This window comes from Cygnus olor, chromosome Z, assembly GCF_009769625.2.
Source record: "Cygnus olor isolate bCygOlo1 chromosome Z, bCygOlo1.pri.v2, whole genome shotgun sequence".
Taxonomy (NCBI): Eukaryota; Metazoa; Chordata; class Aves; order Anseriformes; family Anatidae; genus Cygnus; species Cygnus olor.
In genome coordinates, this window is record NC_049198.1 from 46,719,794 (window position 1) to 46,734,894 (window position 15,101).

The following is a 15,101-nucleotide window of genomic DNA, read 5'->3' on the forward strand; positions in this document are numbered from 1 at the left end:
TCTGTAGCCCAGACCAAGCCCAAGATCCTCACAAGCAGTTAACACAATAATCTTTTGGGCAGCAGGAGAAGATGGCTTTTTGTAATGCCCTTATGACATTTCTAGCATGAGGCATATGGTATCAGGAGGGTAATAAGCTTTCCCGTAGTATGAATACACCTGTACCTCATGAGTTTCCCCTCACAATACCCGTGTGCAGTCCAAAACATTGTTATTTACAGAAGAAACAACAACAGAAGGCTGAATAATTTTGCACAATACAAGAAGCAGGGGAAGACACTCAGTCTCTGTTTAATCCCACACATCAGAAAAACACTGTTAGGAAAGATAAGCAGGCATGGAGATTTGGGTCTAGTTAGGGCAGTGTCTAACTAATACCTAGTTAGAGTCTGTTTAGCAGACTGCTACCTCCAATGGTGTCGGCATAAGGCTGCTGCCCAGTAACAAGTCTTGTGCCTCTGGCTTCCTGCAGTGCTGAGTCACCTCAAACACAGAGTCAGATGAATTGACCAGCTTGAGCTCAAAGCAGGGAAAGAGGACCAGGAGAATCCCTTGCTGTGTCTTTAGGAGAGTGTCTGAAGAACCCCAGCTGTTTCAGAAATTAATATTGCACTGGTTTGGGTTGATTTATTTTTTTTCAACGTGGAGTAGCTCTTTCCACAAAACCACCCTTAACAGGCATCAAGATCATCCACCCACATGACATAGTAACGCATATAGTTAGTGTACTCTTCTTTCTCCAAAGCTATAAGCATTGGTCTACTGTAAGCAACCTTTTTTCATACCCAGGCACAGTGCTTTAGATAACCAGGGATGTGTTTCATTCTTTATATCACCTGTGGGATGCCAGATGCACCCTCACCCCCACAATCTCACATTAATACCTTTTTTTCACAGTGAAGCGGGAACATTTCTTCACATGTCCAACAGGGAGCTGGTTAGTTAGCTAAACCTCTTGCTGTCTTTACAGTTTCCAAGCACTCGATTTAAGGTGTACTAACAAGTTTTTCTACTGAAGTTAGAAGTCTGTCTTTTGTATGAGAGCAGAGTTTTCCACATTTCCCACAACGTCCACTTTGTGCTGTGGAAACAAAGTTTTAATTTACTTAGCTAATCTTACAAATAATACTTGCTGCATTCCTAATTTATAGAGATAACTCAAGGTTTGACTGCAATGGAAAGAAATTGCTTAATTAAAGGCTGCAGACGACTATCTGAGTGTAACTGCTCACTTCAGATACCTGGTTAACCAAATGAGTAAAAAAATTACAAAGATAGTCACTCATTATAAACAAAGACGCTGCAGAATGTTGACAAAAAGCCAGCACCTTTAAAGCTAGAAAAGTGTTAGAAAATTATACAGAATGTAGAAGTACAGGCCACAGCAAAGTCAGAGGTGAACTTACACTGAAAACCAAAGTCATTGCTTCCACACACCCTTTTGTTTGGAAATGGTTGGGTTTGCAAGTTAACGAACAACAAAACCCTTATGCTTTTACCACTGCATGCTTTTCAACATGTCAAGACTGAGTTCATTCATAAACATATCTATTTATAAATACAAAAACTGGGTCTTCTAGTCTGTCTTTTGAGAACAATATTTCATGTGGAGGAAATGCATTAGTGAATGCTGTGGTTGTCCTCTGAGAAATACCTAAGAGAGGGCAAGGGCAAAGAATATATTAAAGGAACAAAGAACAGAGGAAGCAAAGATGGAACAAAATACCTTCATTTCATAAAGAAACAAATTCTTTATTCCCAGTTCTCTCAGTGTTAACAGGATATAATTTAAAATACTTCCCTGATAATTTATACAGAAATGATCACCTAACAGCTGGGAACAGAAAAATGCACTAAGGAGACACAATTGATGTGAAAACAAGACAGTGGGAAAAACTGAAACACAAGATCCCCTCCTTGGTATAAAAAGCACATGGCTATTAGCTCTTTTAGAAGATATTTCTCCTAATACTTCAGCTTACCTCACAAATATATGTTTAATTTAAATCTGATGGGAAAGTAATTAAATGGTAAACCATGTCAGTTTATGAAAAATGTATTCATAGGATTAAGAGCTGTAGATTTTTACAGTAACTGTAAAACCACAGACTATTCCCTCAGTTCAGGAATAATCAGCCTCAGCTGAAATCATATTACATCTAAATTAAATTAATGTTATGCACCTGAAATATTTCTGTTTTTAAATGACTTAGAGACAGTCCCTATGTGGTCAATTACTTCTCTAGTTTGCCGCCTATTTTCTTACCTACCATCGTGTTGTTAATTACAATGTCCTTTGCGGTTCTGAAAGGAATTCCTTTCGTTTATTAATGGTGATATATATCAAATAGTTACCTTTAAAGCAGACTAGGAATTAGAGTTAGGTTTCTTTGTAAGATTGTTAAAACTGATTGTTATGAATCAAAATTACAATAGCTCACAATTTCTCCAGTGACCACTTCAGTAGTTTGAAAAGAAGTTTGAAAGACTATGTGGAGGGTGGCTCCTACATAGAACATCTTCTTCAGTAACAAATATAAAATACTTGGCAACAAAAGCCACATTCTGTAAATCTCCGTTATGATTATTTATTACCTGGTGCATGGAAACCAATGTTCAATTAAATGAATGCATTAATTTTATTTTGTTTTATTTTTCTAATTCCACCAATTTTAGACTTAGCAAAAGAACCTACTAAACAGATGGGTTATTTCCAGTTTTAGACACAGGTCTTTAAAAGGACAGTTAAACCATCAGGTACAGTGCATTTGAGATAAAGTAAAGTTCCTCTTTCAGATCAATAGAAATGAGAAGTAACTACATCAGATTCTGTGTTCCCTCAGTATTGTATTATTTTAAATTCCGACCCTCCTGGAGATTTACAACCCTGTGAACCCCATACTATTTCCAGCTCCTGCCATAACCTCAGTTATATTACTTCCCTCTGCTTGTGCAATCTTGCAGTATTCAGCTAAAATTTAGAACCATACTTTTAATGTACTCTATGTAAAGCATCTGGACAGGGCCTGGATTGGGCAGAGTGCTGAGATGCTCAACAAAGGAGTTGGGGAGAGATTGGGAGCATAGCTGTGATGGTTGAAATTCCACCTTCTCCTCACCTAAAGGCCCCAAAGCTCCCACACACTTGTTTTTGACAGTCAAGTGCCTGCAGCTGACACAAGGAGGTACCCACCCTGCTCCTGAGCTAGAAACCTCAGGAGGCTGCTCTCAGCTCTTCTGGGTGCACCAGGCCAACTGTGGGCCACCAAACGTGAGTGGCCTGGATACTAGCCCCAGCCAGGCAATCTGCTGTTGTGTCTGATTGCAGGGCCTCAGGCATGCCTGGTCAAGCTGTGGCCCAGCTGTCCTGCACCTTGGTGTGGACACTATGTGTTCTGAGTAGGCTCACCATCCATGCTGCTGTTCAAAAGGCCAGTGCTCCCTCTTCTCCTCTCCTCTGGGCGTGGTGGGGTTTCACATGGCCACTCAGTATCACCAACAAAACCTCTCTGAGCTCAGTAATAGTGATTTGGTGGACCCTGCAATACGTCTTTCCAAAAGGAGCCTACCACCCGTGTTTTCTGCAAGCCAGAAGGCACCTACACCAAGGCAGGAGGAAGAAGCACTGAAGACAAACTTCGCATAAGATCTAATTTTGACTGAAGTCACACTCATGCTACAACAGCATGTGTGCTTTACAGCATAGCAGTACTTTACTTTAAAGGTCACTTGCATAGACCTGTTGGGGTAGGTATCCATACTCCGAGGTCCATAGGAAATGCTTGGCTGGGCCCCCAAAGCTGCACACTAGAGCAGTGCTCCAGAGGAGTCCTTGTGCTAAGCTGCCCTTCAGGCTTTTTCCTGGCACAGTCCCTACGGCTGACTGGAAGCAGTGCCAAAGAAAGAGTTTATTGAGTACTAGGAGGAGCTAGTTTTGGATTCAAACCTGCATAATACCTCAAGCAGCCCTGGAACATCTGCACATTCCAGAGAGGGTAAAGGAAGAAACATCCCCTAGTGAACTATATTTATCTGAATATGCATTGCCCTTTGCTTTTTGTGTCTATGGGCATGTACATTCCTATGTGCATGCACATACGTTTCTTTTGGCCCTGAACATGGTGTTATTGCCTTATATCTTGTCTTCCAAAAGCAGGCATACATGCACGCACAGAGATTGCCTTATACTTGGGGGTCACATAACAAGCCAAGGGACGCAGCCTTCTGCAGTTGTAACCCAGTGTTAGGAGCCCCCACTAAGTATCTGTCAAGAAAGAGCAGTGGCTTTAGGGTCCTGGTGCTATAGCCTTCAACACCCAGCGTAGGCCAAGACAGGAGTATTGGGTACAAAGTGTTTTTACAGAATTTTTCTGGAAAGGAAGCCCTGTAAAACCAACTCTCCTATGTTTTATCACAGTAGCTGCAGTACATTTTGGTCTAGGGAAAGCCTTACCAGATTATCATGGGCTTGGTTCATCTTGCCAGCTGAGCACATATAGTACTCCTTGATTGTCCAAACCTCATATAGCTGACTGAGGGAGCCAGCAATTTGTCATATGTGCAAGCTGGGCAAAAATAAAAGATTACACAGTGTCACTTTGGGGGGAAAAAAAAAAAAAAAAAAAAAGAGAGAGAGAGAGAGGGAGAGAGAGCGAGAAAGAGACCAAAATTCAGTCTTCTAATAATGTAAAAGTAAACCTCATTCACAGAGCCATGTCATTGTTCATACTATGTCTTCTAGTACTCTTTTCCCTGTGTCTGTGAGAAAATTCCCCAAACTTGACTTTTGCCATACAACTAACATTTTGTAAACTTATTTATACAACAGGAAAATACATTATTCCTTCCGATATGAATTCAGAACTTTCTCTTAGATAGAAAGTGACTTTGCTAGTAGATTTTTTCTTCATATTGTGGGTAACTGGAGTGCTCTTTCAGAGAATATTTTGTGGTAGATTCTAGCCAGCTAGAAACTGTGAGTTACTGTTTATGCAAGGTCCAACTAAAAACAGTAAAACATGACATTATTTGACTGTGCATTTAGCTGGCTGTTTCATCCTTATTAATTGTTTGGCAAACACCTTGAGGTCTGATATCTTTTAAAAGTGCTCCATCCCAAAAAGTGTCCCTGAGCTCTTGCCTAGTAAGCATCCGACCTACTTCCTTCAGTCCCACATGGCCAGTGAGATGATTTCTCCAAACATGAAGTCAAGTGATATCTAATAAATTCTTTAGGTAATGTAAGAAACAAGATTCAAATTCATATCTGTAATAAAAGTTTCAGGTACAGTTACTATGAAGAAATTTCCCCTTGACTTATTATGATGTTCAAAGCCATGGCATATGCAGGAAGCAAAGGATTCATATATCCACATGGAACATGTCTTTCTGGGTCAGACTTTAGGGAAGTCATTAGAGGAAACTGAGAATCATGGTGGTGAGAATATGATGGTGAATGAATGAAGCCGCCTATCAAAGCTTGTAATAATAAGGCCTATTGTACTTATCAGTTTGCACTGTGGGTCCTACACATTCATTTATATCGTGCTGTTTATGGTTTTGTCCTCCTGTAGTCCCAATAGGCAAGACAGCTGAAAGGATCATGCAATAACCCAAATTTCAGACAGTACCAAAACTGGATTTAGATGGTGTCCTTACTGGTCTGCACCAGCACAGTGCAGGAGGAGTGCACATCTACAAGTTAGTTTCATCACTTAGTTTCCCCACTTAGACTATGACACAACAATCCTCCCTGCCCTGTGATTACAATTCCATTCCCCCATCTACACTCTATGCTTCTGCAAACAGGGCTTCAGGCACAGTCAGCTGCTCAATGTGGTTGACCAAGGCACCATTGGATACTATAGCCCTTTGGCTCTATGTGCTCTGAGACACATGAACCATAAGAAAATGCTGTCATGCACCAAGACTTTGCCTTGGCACTTTTGATTGTGCTATACCCAAATCCCTCCTGCCTTTTGTTTCAGCTTCCCACTAGATCAGCTTGCCCAGGGCCTCATCCAACCTGGCCTTGAACATCTCCAAGGATGGGGCATCCACAACCTCTCTGGGCGACCTGTGACAGTGCTTCACCATCCTCTGAGTGAAGAATTTCCTCCTAATCTCTAATCTAAATCTCCCCTCTTTTAATTTAAAACCATTTCCGTTGTCCTGTCACTATCTGCTTGAGTAAAAAGTTGCTTTCCATCTTTTTTATAAGCCCCCTTTAAGTACCAAAAGGCTGCAATGAGGTCACCCCAGAGCCTTCTCCTCTTCAGGCTGAACAGCCCCAGCTCTCTCAGCCTTTCTTCACAGGAGATGTGCTCCAGCCCTCTGATCATCTTCGTGGCCCTCCTCTGGACCCATTCTAACAGATCATCCTTCTTGTGCTGGGGGACCCCAGACATGGATGCAGTACTCCAAGTGGGGCCTCAGAAGGGCAGAGGAGAGGGGGGCAATCCCCTCCCTTGACCTGCTGGCCACTCTTCTGTTGATGCAGCCCAGGATGCAGTTGGCCTTCTAGGCTGCAAGCACGCACTGCTGGCTCATGTCAAGCTTTTCATCCACCAGAACCCCCAAGTCCTTGTCCGCAGGGCTGCTCTCAGTGAGTTCTTCTCCCAGTCTGTACTCATGTCTGAGATTGCCCAGACCCAGGTGCCGCACCTTGCGCTTGGACTTGTTGAACCTCATGAGGTTCACATGGGCCCACTTCTCCAGCTTATCCAGGTCCCTTTGGATGAATGTAGTTGATTAATGAAGTATATGAACATGAGAACATGAAACCTAGGAGAAACAAAGAACTTAGAGTAAATAAACTTCACATTTATTTATTTATTTATCCTTTATTTATTAATAGCACCCAAAGCTGCATTATATTAACACAAGCAATAAAGTTTTCATATTTTATTCCTACCAGTGCATTTCCAAATCCAGGTGAAATGCTGGAAACAAGCAATGCTGCCATACCATGAATGTAGAGTTTAGATCACAATGATACATGACTTAAAATGTATCCCCATGTAATTAAAAAAACAAACAAACAAAAAAAAAAACCACGCACAACAAAACAATCAATAGTTTAGGCATGAAACCTGTAACCTAAGGGACTGTGGCCATTTCTACTTTGACATGTACCACAACAAAACAACAGCTGTAGGAACTATAAAGATAACATACTTAATCATACTTTTTGCATTACTTTATTGAATACTCCATGTGCTGGATGTAGAACTTATAGCTATAGCGTGTGTTGGCTACAATACTACAACAAGAGTGTGTATTTCTTGTATTACAGAAAGAGTCGTGAAATGTATGGACCTGTCTGCTTGTTTAACAAAAGGAAACAGCAATACAATAAAACTGTACCACATGTGAATATTGTAAATGATTAAGTTATAAAGTCATTTGTTCAAAAAATCCAAATATTTCAAAAGAAAAAAAGTATATAAAATGTAGTAAAACATAAATTACATTTAAAGGTCTGTACATGATTCATCCTGCAAATAGAAGACAAAACCAGCACTCTGTACAATATTGCTTATTTTGGTCTTCTAAAGTTCAAAGAACCATTTTCACTAAAGAGGCAGGAAAAAAATACATGGTTTCACATGCAATCCAGCAGTAATTGCAGTAAATCAAGTGAGTTTATAACCCCGCACAAACCCCAACATTTTTACAATGTAGGAACATGTATGTGGAGCCCTTTTCTATACTTGACAACCAATATGCAATTAAAGTTGGATTGTTAAGTTAGTGCATACCTACAATATCCCCATTTTTGATTAACAGTGTATTAAGGCTGCTTGCTGCTGAAAATACACAGCAGAGAAGAAATACTTTCATCCACAAATGCAGTCAGACGATCTCATTTGGAAGCTTCTGTCACAGTCATTCATTGGGAATGATGAAAGAAAGACATCCTCTCTTCTCTTATGTTATTCCACAGGATGTTGTGGATGCTATAAGTTTATGTGGGTTCCCAATCATTTTGGATAAATTCATGGAAGAAAATTCCATTGAAGGTTATGAAACAAAAAAAAAAATTCCACCTCTGGCTTGGGAAGTCCCTAAGCCACAAGTTGCTGGAGCCTGGGGAAATACCCTGGGGAAGCGGTACAAGGGAAATTGCCCTTGTACTCTTCCCTGGGCAGACACTATTGACTGTCTGTGGAGACATGCACATGGGCTAGACAGACCCATGGTCTCACTCAGCACAGCCAATTTTACGTTCGTTTTACCTACTTTTCTTATAATACAACCATGGATCAGTATTCTCAAGTTGTTATTTTTTCAGACTCAAAAAGCAAACAACAATCTTGTGTCCATTATATCAAAGAGATAAATACTATAAACTAAGCTGTTCATCACAACCAGGGCACTTCTAAATGCTGAGGGCAACTGTAGTTGGATTCCTTTTTGTGTTATTGGTTTAAGCATAATTCACTAACATTACACTCACATATCATGATATACATGATGTGCAATGCTACTCAGCAATATGTTGCACAGCAACAGTACATTACTGAAAAGCAGCTTCCCTCAAGAACTGTAGGACTGTAAAAAAGATTAAACCCAGCAATTCCATACCATCATATTTGCAAAATGCTGATGGTGACAATGGTCAATAAACCCATTATATCATTATTGCTGTAATTTACATGGGTGTAGATTTTTGGTTGTGCTTCTTTTAGTCAAATCAAATTCATTGATCTTAAGCCTAAGGATCTACAGTCTCCAATCACAGAAGTGATGTGAAATCCTTAGTAACGAGGCCACATTCCTTAGGCTTCTGACTGAATTTCTGCTTCGTCCATCTGAAGTGTGTCATTATCACCGAGCAATTCTGTTTCTGGCACAGACCCCTCCTCTTCCTCCTCCTCCTGGACAGGATTCTGAGCAATGTCTTCTGCTCCATTGTGCGTGTCATCTGTGCCCTCTGAGAGCAGAGCAGCCCTGTCAGCCACCGATGCATTGGAAGGAGCTGTTGTTACATAGCCTGTGCTGGTGGATCCACTCCCGCTGTGGTGGGAGCCTGGTTTGGGAATGATCTGGGGGGGCATTTGCTGAGGAGCCATTTGCATTGGAATTTGGACAGGGTAAAAATTTGGCAAATAGGCGCCATAGGCGGGCATTGGCTGGTAACCGTTGACTGGAATGTAGAGCTGAGGAGGTGGAACCATCGGTCTCATCTGCCCTTTCATTTGTATGAACTGCGGTTGAGGGAAAGCTGGAGTTTTCTGCTTTGGTCCAATGTACCTAGCATTGCTGACGTTACTGACAGGGCTTGTGCTGAGAGAACTTGTTTGTGTGGTGTTGCTCGCCCCAGAGGTTTGTGCTGAGCTGTTGTAATTAGAAAGGTTTCCCCACGTTCTAAGTCTGTTGTGTATATCTTTAAATCTTGGTCTTCTGTTGGGAAATTCATTCCAACACTCCAACATCAAAGTGTATATCCATGTGGGGCAGTCGTCAGGACATGGCAAAACCTGTCGATTCCTGATCATCTCAATGACATCCTGGTTAGAATAACCACAGTAAGGCTGCAGGCCATAGCTGAAAACTTCCCACAACACAACTCCATATGACCATATATCTGAATCAATAGAAAACTTGCCATACATAATAGCCTCAGGGGACATCCAACGGATAGGAAGAAGGGAATTTCCCATCAGTTTGTAGTAATCAGCAGCATAAACTTCCCTGAAAAGGCCTAAATCAGATATTTTCACATTCAGTTTATCAAACACCAATATATTTCTAGTGGCTAAGTCCTTATGAACAACATGGTGGTTTGAAAGATACTCCATTCCTGCAGCTATCTGAGTCACGATGTGGAAGAAGTCTGCTGGTTCCAGAGTGGATTTGACTGTCTTGTCATCATCAGTGCTGCCGACATCCGAATGGGGAGATCTCATCACCAAGAACTCATGGAGGTCACTGTGGGAGCAATAACTGAAAATCATACTTATGGGTTGTTCCTTTGTCACAATTCCCAGCAAACAAACGATGTTTGGGTGCTGTAATCGTGATCTCATCATTGCCTCATGTTTGAATTCTTCCCGAAGAGCCAGTTCTGCTTTGTCTTTAAGTGTCTTGATAGCAACAGCTTGCGTTTGTTCACCTGGTGCAGTACCAAAAAGATGCCCCTTGTAGACTTTGCCAAATCTCTCCTCTCCTAGTTCTTCCATAAACCGTACAGTAGACAGATTAATTTCTTTAAGTTTAGCCTGAAATGTAGCAAAAAAAAAAAAAAAAAAAATCAGTAAAAAAATCACAGTGCTTTCTGAACAACAGAATCTATTAAAGAAAAGCTCACAGTGGTTAAATGCTCTGAATGGAAGATAAATTGTGTCAAAATAACATTTCAGCTTTTTTGTATGTTCACATCAGCCTATTGATTTTACAGTTTACCTTGAAATTAGTTATACTATTATCAGAAGTGTAAATTGAATTATGCTGCAAGATGATGAGCATAATCATTTCAATAAAGGAGTTACCATATTTTCTGCAAGCTAGATGAATCAGTTCAGAGTAAGTCAGGCTAATGATAATACCTATTAAATGCAACTGTACTTGCCCTACAGTTCAGCACTGATGTTCCCGCTGTCAGAAAAGCCATGGGGACTGAATGAGGAGTTGGCAGCTACAGAATGAACTGGAACATCCTTTCCAATAAAAAGAGGTTTGAACCCTCCCTCTTTCAGTTTTCCAATATCAGATTTATCTTTTCTCCTCCATCGCACTATAGCAATAGCCCCTGCCTGTGGGCAGCAGTACACATCACTGGTGCTGAGAAACCTTGAACTAGCTGTGTCAAAGAGTGGGAAGGAAGAGGAACAGAAGGAGGAAGGAGCTTCCCTCTGATACAGGAAGGAAAGCTGGCAAAGCCAAGTGAGAAATCCCTGGAGACCGCCTCCCATCTTCAACTAGCAGGGAAAGAAAGGGAGTTCGTGATGGTGATCTGATGGGCATGTCCCAAGCAGCATGGGCTGGAGAAGTCCCTGGCCAAGCCAGGAACAGCCAGCACAGATTCACACAGAGGGCACTGCAGCAGGAGGGAGCAGAACAGGCTGAGAAGAGGCGTTAACAGGTGATTTGGGAACAAGCTCTGATTTTAGTGGCCAACAGACTGTGAACTGTACCAGACAGTTTCCAGCACAGCCCAGGTTTAGTCATGAAACCTCATCCTTATCATACAAAATCAATGCAATTTGTTACAAACAGTAATATCCTGCAAAAATTATGCAGTATCTTGAACAGATTTTGCCAACTGTTCCAAACTGGGCATTGCTTTTGAGAACGCGTGCCTTGTAAATGCTATGATTAGAAATTCAGCATTAGATATGAACAGGAGATCAACATGGAGATCATTTAGCTGACCCAGAAAATTATATGCAGGAGATGAGATCTATAGGCAGCAGCTCAAAGCCATTTTTGTATCACCATCATTTGTGAAACACAGCCTGTTGCATCTCAGCTCAGCTCCTCATTGGTGGTGGGTAATACCAGCAGAATGAGCCAACAGATTAGAGATGAAAACCCGTTGTGCATCCTGCTTGAAACAAGCTAACCAGTCCTGTTGTTACCAAGAGCAAAAATGAGCTGCAGGCTGAAGATTGGATCAGAAATAACAACATTTCCAGTCACTGAGACAGGATGCAGAATGGGGATTGACAGGTAAGTGCAGATGTCATGAAATATTTCGTTCTGAAAGCTGTTGCCTGAGGCCAAGATTTCTAGACACAGCTACTGAATGCGAGACCTCATTTTCACCAAAGTGGATGGCCATCACAATATGGAAACTAGGTGCCTTGCAAAATGTCTTGATTCCAGCACAGAAAATCTGAGACACTGTAAATCATGACACATTGGAAGTCTGTGGCCTAAGCAAAATCTGCGAAAAAATACCTGCTTGTGTTGATTAATGAGTGGCATTTCCATGTCCTGGCTAGGAGATGCCATCAGCTGGCGGCGCTGTGGTGTAGCAGCAGATGCCTTCTGCTTGTTTCTACACATACAGACCAGGAAGAAAAGGCAGGCAATAACCAAAGGGATTGCTATGCTGGGAACCAGGATGTAGAGGATTCCCATTTTGCTGTTGTCACGTGGACCTGTCAGCACAGAAATGTTCATTGTTTACAATAAGTATATTTAATACATTAACAATAAATAAATAAATAAATAAATAAATAAAAAGAATAGCAATGATTGCTAACAATATACTTTTTAACAAAAAGGAAACACCTCTAAATTGAAAACAGAAATTGTGTTACTCTCCCCTTCCTCGTAGTTTTCCATTAAATATTTCTAATACATTTGAATAAACATAGCAGCAAGCAGTACGAAGATAAACTTGGACTCCCAGATTTAATGCAGTTTGTGTTGGCTGTACCAGCATATGGTTTATTTCACTTTATTTTTGAAGCTTCCAGTTGTAGAAACTGCAGAATATAGCCTTGACTATCATTGCAGTATCTTGTCCAGGGAATATAAAATAAGTGAATAGTCTTCAGCACAGTATATAAAGCAGTAATTTCAATGTGATAAACCAGCGCACACCGTTACAGTCTGGCCTTCTCATTTCACTTCAGCCATTTCATCAGCACTTTCTCCACTTTTTAACTACGCTGGTACCACTTCCGCCCTGATTAAAGTAAATCTCACCTTCCACTGAAAGAGATATTGTTTGCAATGTACTTAATAAAATTAAAGTGTTTTTATGTTACAGTGAGACAGCGATGAAAAGGCCATCAATACATTTAATAAGACTATTCTGGAAGCTTTCTGAAATACTTGGTACTTAGAGACTGTAGGACAGCATAGTGACGTCCAAAATGTTCTTTGGAACTGCCTAGGAAGTCTTCTGCAGTCCGTGGTTTTGCTATTTGTGGCTACTGCTTTCACCAACAACCACATCCCCATGTTACTTTATGCCACGTTACATGCAATGTAGAAATTTGTTGTATGTGTCAAATCATGTTACTGTAAAAAAAAATGTGAAGTTAACTTAGAAATTTCATATCATTTTTGAGTGCTCTTAAATATACAGGCAATCTGTAATGAAAACATTTTTATGGCTTCCATGGTACATTTGTTGCTGTGGAAGACATGGTTTTCTTCCTAATGAAGCACAGTACCAAATTGCTTTGTCACATCTAATGACTGTTACCACTGTAGCAGCTGTAGAATGAAGTCTGCACTAATCTCGGGAAGTAAGCAGACTATAAGAGACTATAAGACTATAAGCAAGCTATAAGAGGCTGCTTTTTATTTTTGCTCTCAGTCGTGCAGTACAAGATCTACAAGCAGATAACGTAGGGCACTTCTGATACAATCACCTGTTTCATGACATCCCTGTTCTGTGCTTCACTCAGTTTCCCTGAAACCAAGCGCAGTGTTATATCTCCCTCTACAGGATCTAAAAATCTTCACTGACTCTAAGATGCCATACAGAGCAGAAGCAATACATCATTGAGTAATGTGAGCAAACCAAACTCATACAGATGACAAGTTTATAATCTGGCAAGAAAATATTAAATGTGTACAACACAAGAAAAGGGTGCCACATTATAGCAAGTGAAACATTTGAAAGTTTAACTCTCCAAGTAAATTGCACTTGTAAAATACCAACAATTAAAAATCACACAGGATTTGGGACAGTAGTAGGGGAAAAAAGAAAGAGAATACATACTACAAGAAGGTATGTCACACAGTTCCATGCGTACGTTTTTATTCTTTGTAAAACACCAAGGCCCATCCATCTGACCTCCAGGATTTCGGCAATATGCATGTCCTCCACCTAGCTCTGGAAACTGTGTGCTTGTCAGGTCATGATTGTGGGGACTCTGGGAGTCCCAGAGTTGACAAGTGTGGCCAGATTTGGTAACGCTGACTGTCCCTCTGTAATCTGCTCCAGAACCATTGTAGCATTGATGATCTGTTAGAAAGGGTTTGGCAAAAAGTTACAAATAACAAAACAATCAGGGGCCAGCAAATCCAAAACAGCTGAAGTGCATAGGCCACATATGTAAAAAGCAAAAACAAAGCAAAAATAAACCAAAACCAAACCAAAACAAGGTATGTTAGTATTTAAGTACTTGAATTTGGGTACTTCAGAATTTAAATCAAAGCTGTGTTTTCTGAAATTTCAGTTCTGTGGCAGTCTGTACCCTCTGATACCCAGATACATCTGAATTCTGCCCTTGCGTGTCTCAGCCTATGGCTATACACACTGTTATTTGGTACCTCTGTATGTCAGTTAGTACTAAGTAGCATGTATGGTCCTTTAGATACAGGACAAGATAAATTCAACTGAATTAGAGTTATGAGTTTCATTTCAGGAAGAGTCTTCTGGTGCCAGCAGTGTAAACTTTGTACCACTTTTATTTCTCATAATCTTATTTTCTGACATGCTGACTTCCGAGAGAAATGAGTGCTGTATCTTCTATTGCCTTTTGTCAGTTTTTCCTTCTTTTTTCTTATAAAAAAGGGATTCAAGCTTTTCTTCTATTTATATACATCACCTTTTTATCTGCTGAACTACCTTTATTCTCTGTTTTGCTGCTACCCTCTCTCCATACTTTTTGAGTTGTTGTCTCTCACATGTAGCAAATGAACTGAAACATGCATTTTTCTGCATGCTTGCAACATTGCGCCTTCTTCATTTTTCTAAATCTCCCTCCCCAGCCCTCAGGAATCCAACACTCAACAAAGCTTCCATTTCTCATTTCCTGAAAAAATTGAGGGTATTTCAACTGCAGCTTTTCCACCAGAGGGAGCACCACTGTCTCTGACAGTCACAGGCAGCTACACTTTCAAATCTTTGTTGGACTTCTTGTTTTTTATTCTCATTCCTTTTGCTTGATATATTTTTCCTGGCTTTTCTGGCTCCACCATCACTTTCTCAGTTAATTCTGCTTCCCAGTTACACTGGGTTATTGCCTTCACAGCACACAGCAAGTCTTGCATGCCTACTCTTATGTCATTACCCCTGCTCCTAACTCTGGCTTCAGAGAACGGATATTCAGAATAATTTTATCACTCTTTGAACTTTAAATATCTTTAGTCTCTCGGACCTTCTTTGTTGAGCTTTGTAGGTGGGTGGT

General features: G+C 40.7%; 1 protein-coding gene across 1 annotated transcript in view; it reads right to left on the minus strand.

The window, feature by feature from the left end:
* Positions 1-6,824: 6,824 nt before the first annotated feature.
* Positions 6,825-15,101, minus strand: part of ROR2 (receptor tyrosine kinase like orphan receptor 2) — a 151,181-nt gene continuing 142,904 nt past the window's right edge. The window contains exons 7-9 of the mRNA XM_040541388.1: positions 13,688-13,933; positions 11,905-12,107; positions 6,825-10,223 (exon numbers count right to left, since the gene is read on the minus strand). Of these exons, the coding sequence (XP_040397322.1) occupies positions 8,781-10,223; positions 11,905-12,107; positions 13,688-13,933 (1,892 nt within the window). The 3' untranslated portion in view covers positions 6,825-8,780. The remainder of the gene's footprint in view (positions 10,224-11,904; positions 12,108-13,687; positions 13,934-15,101) is intronic.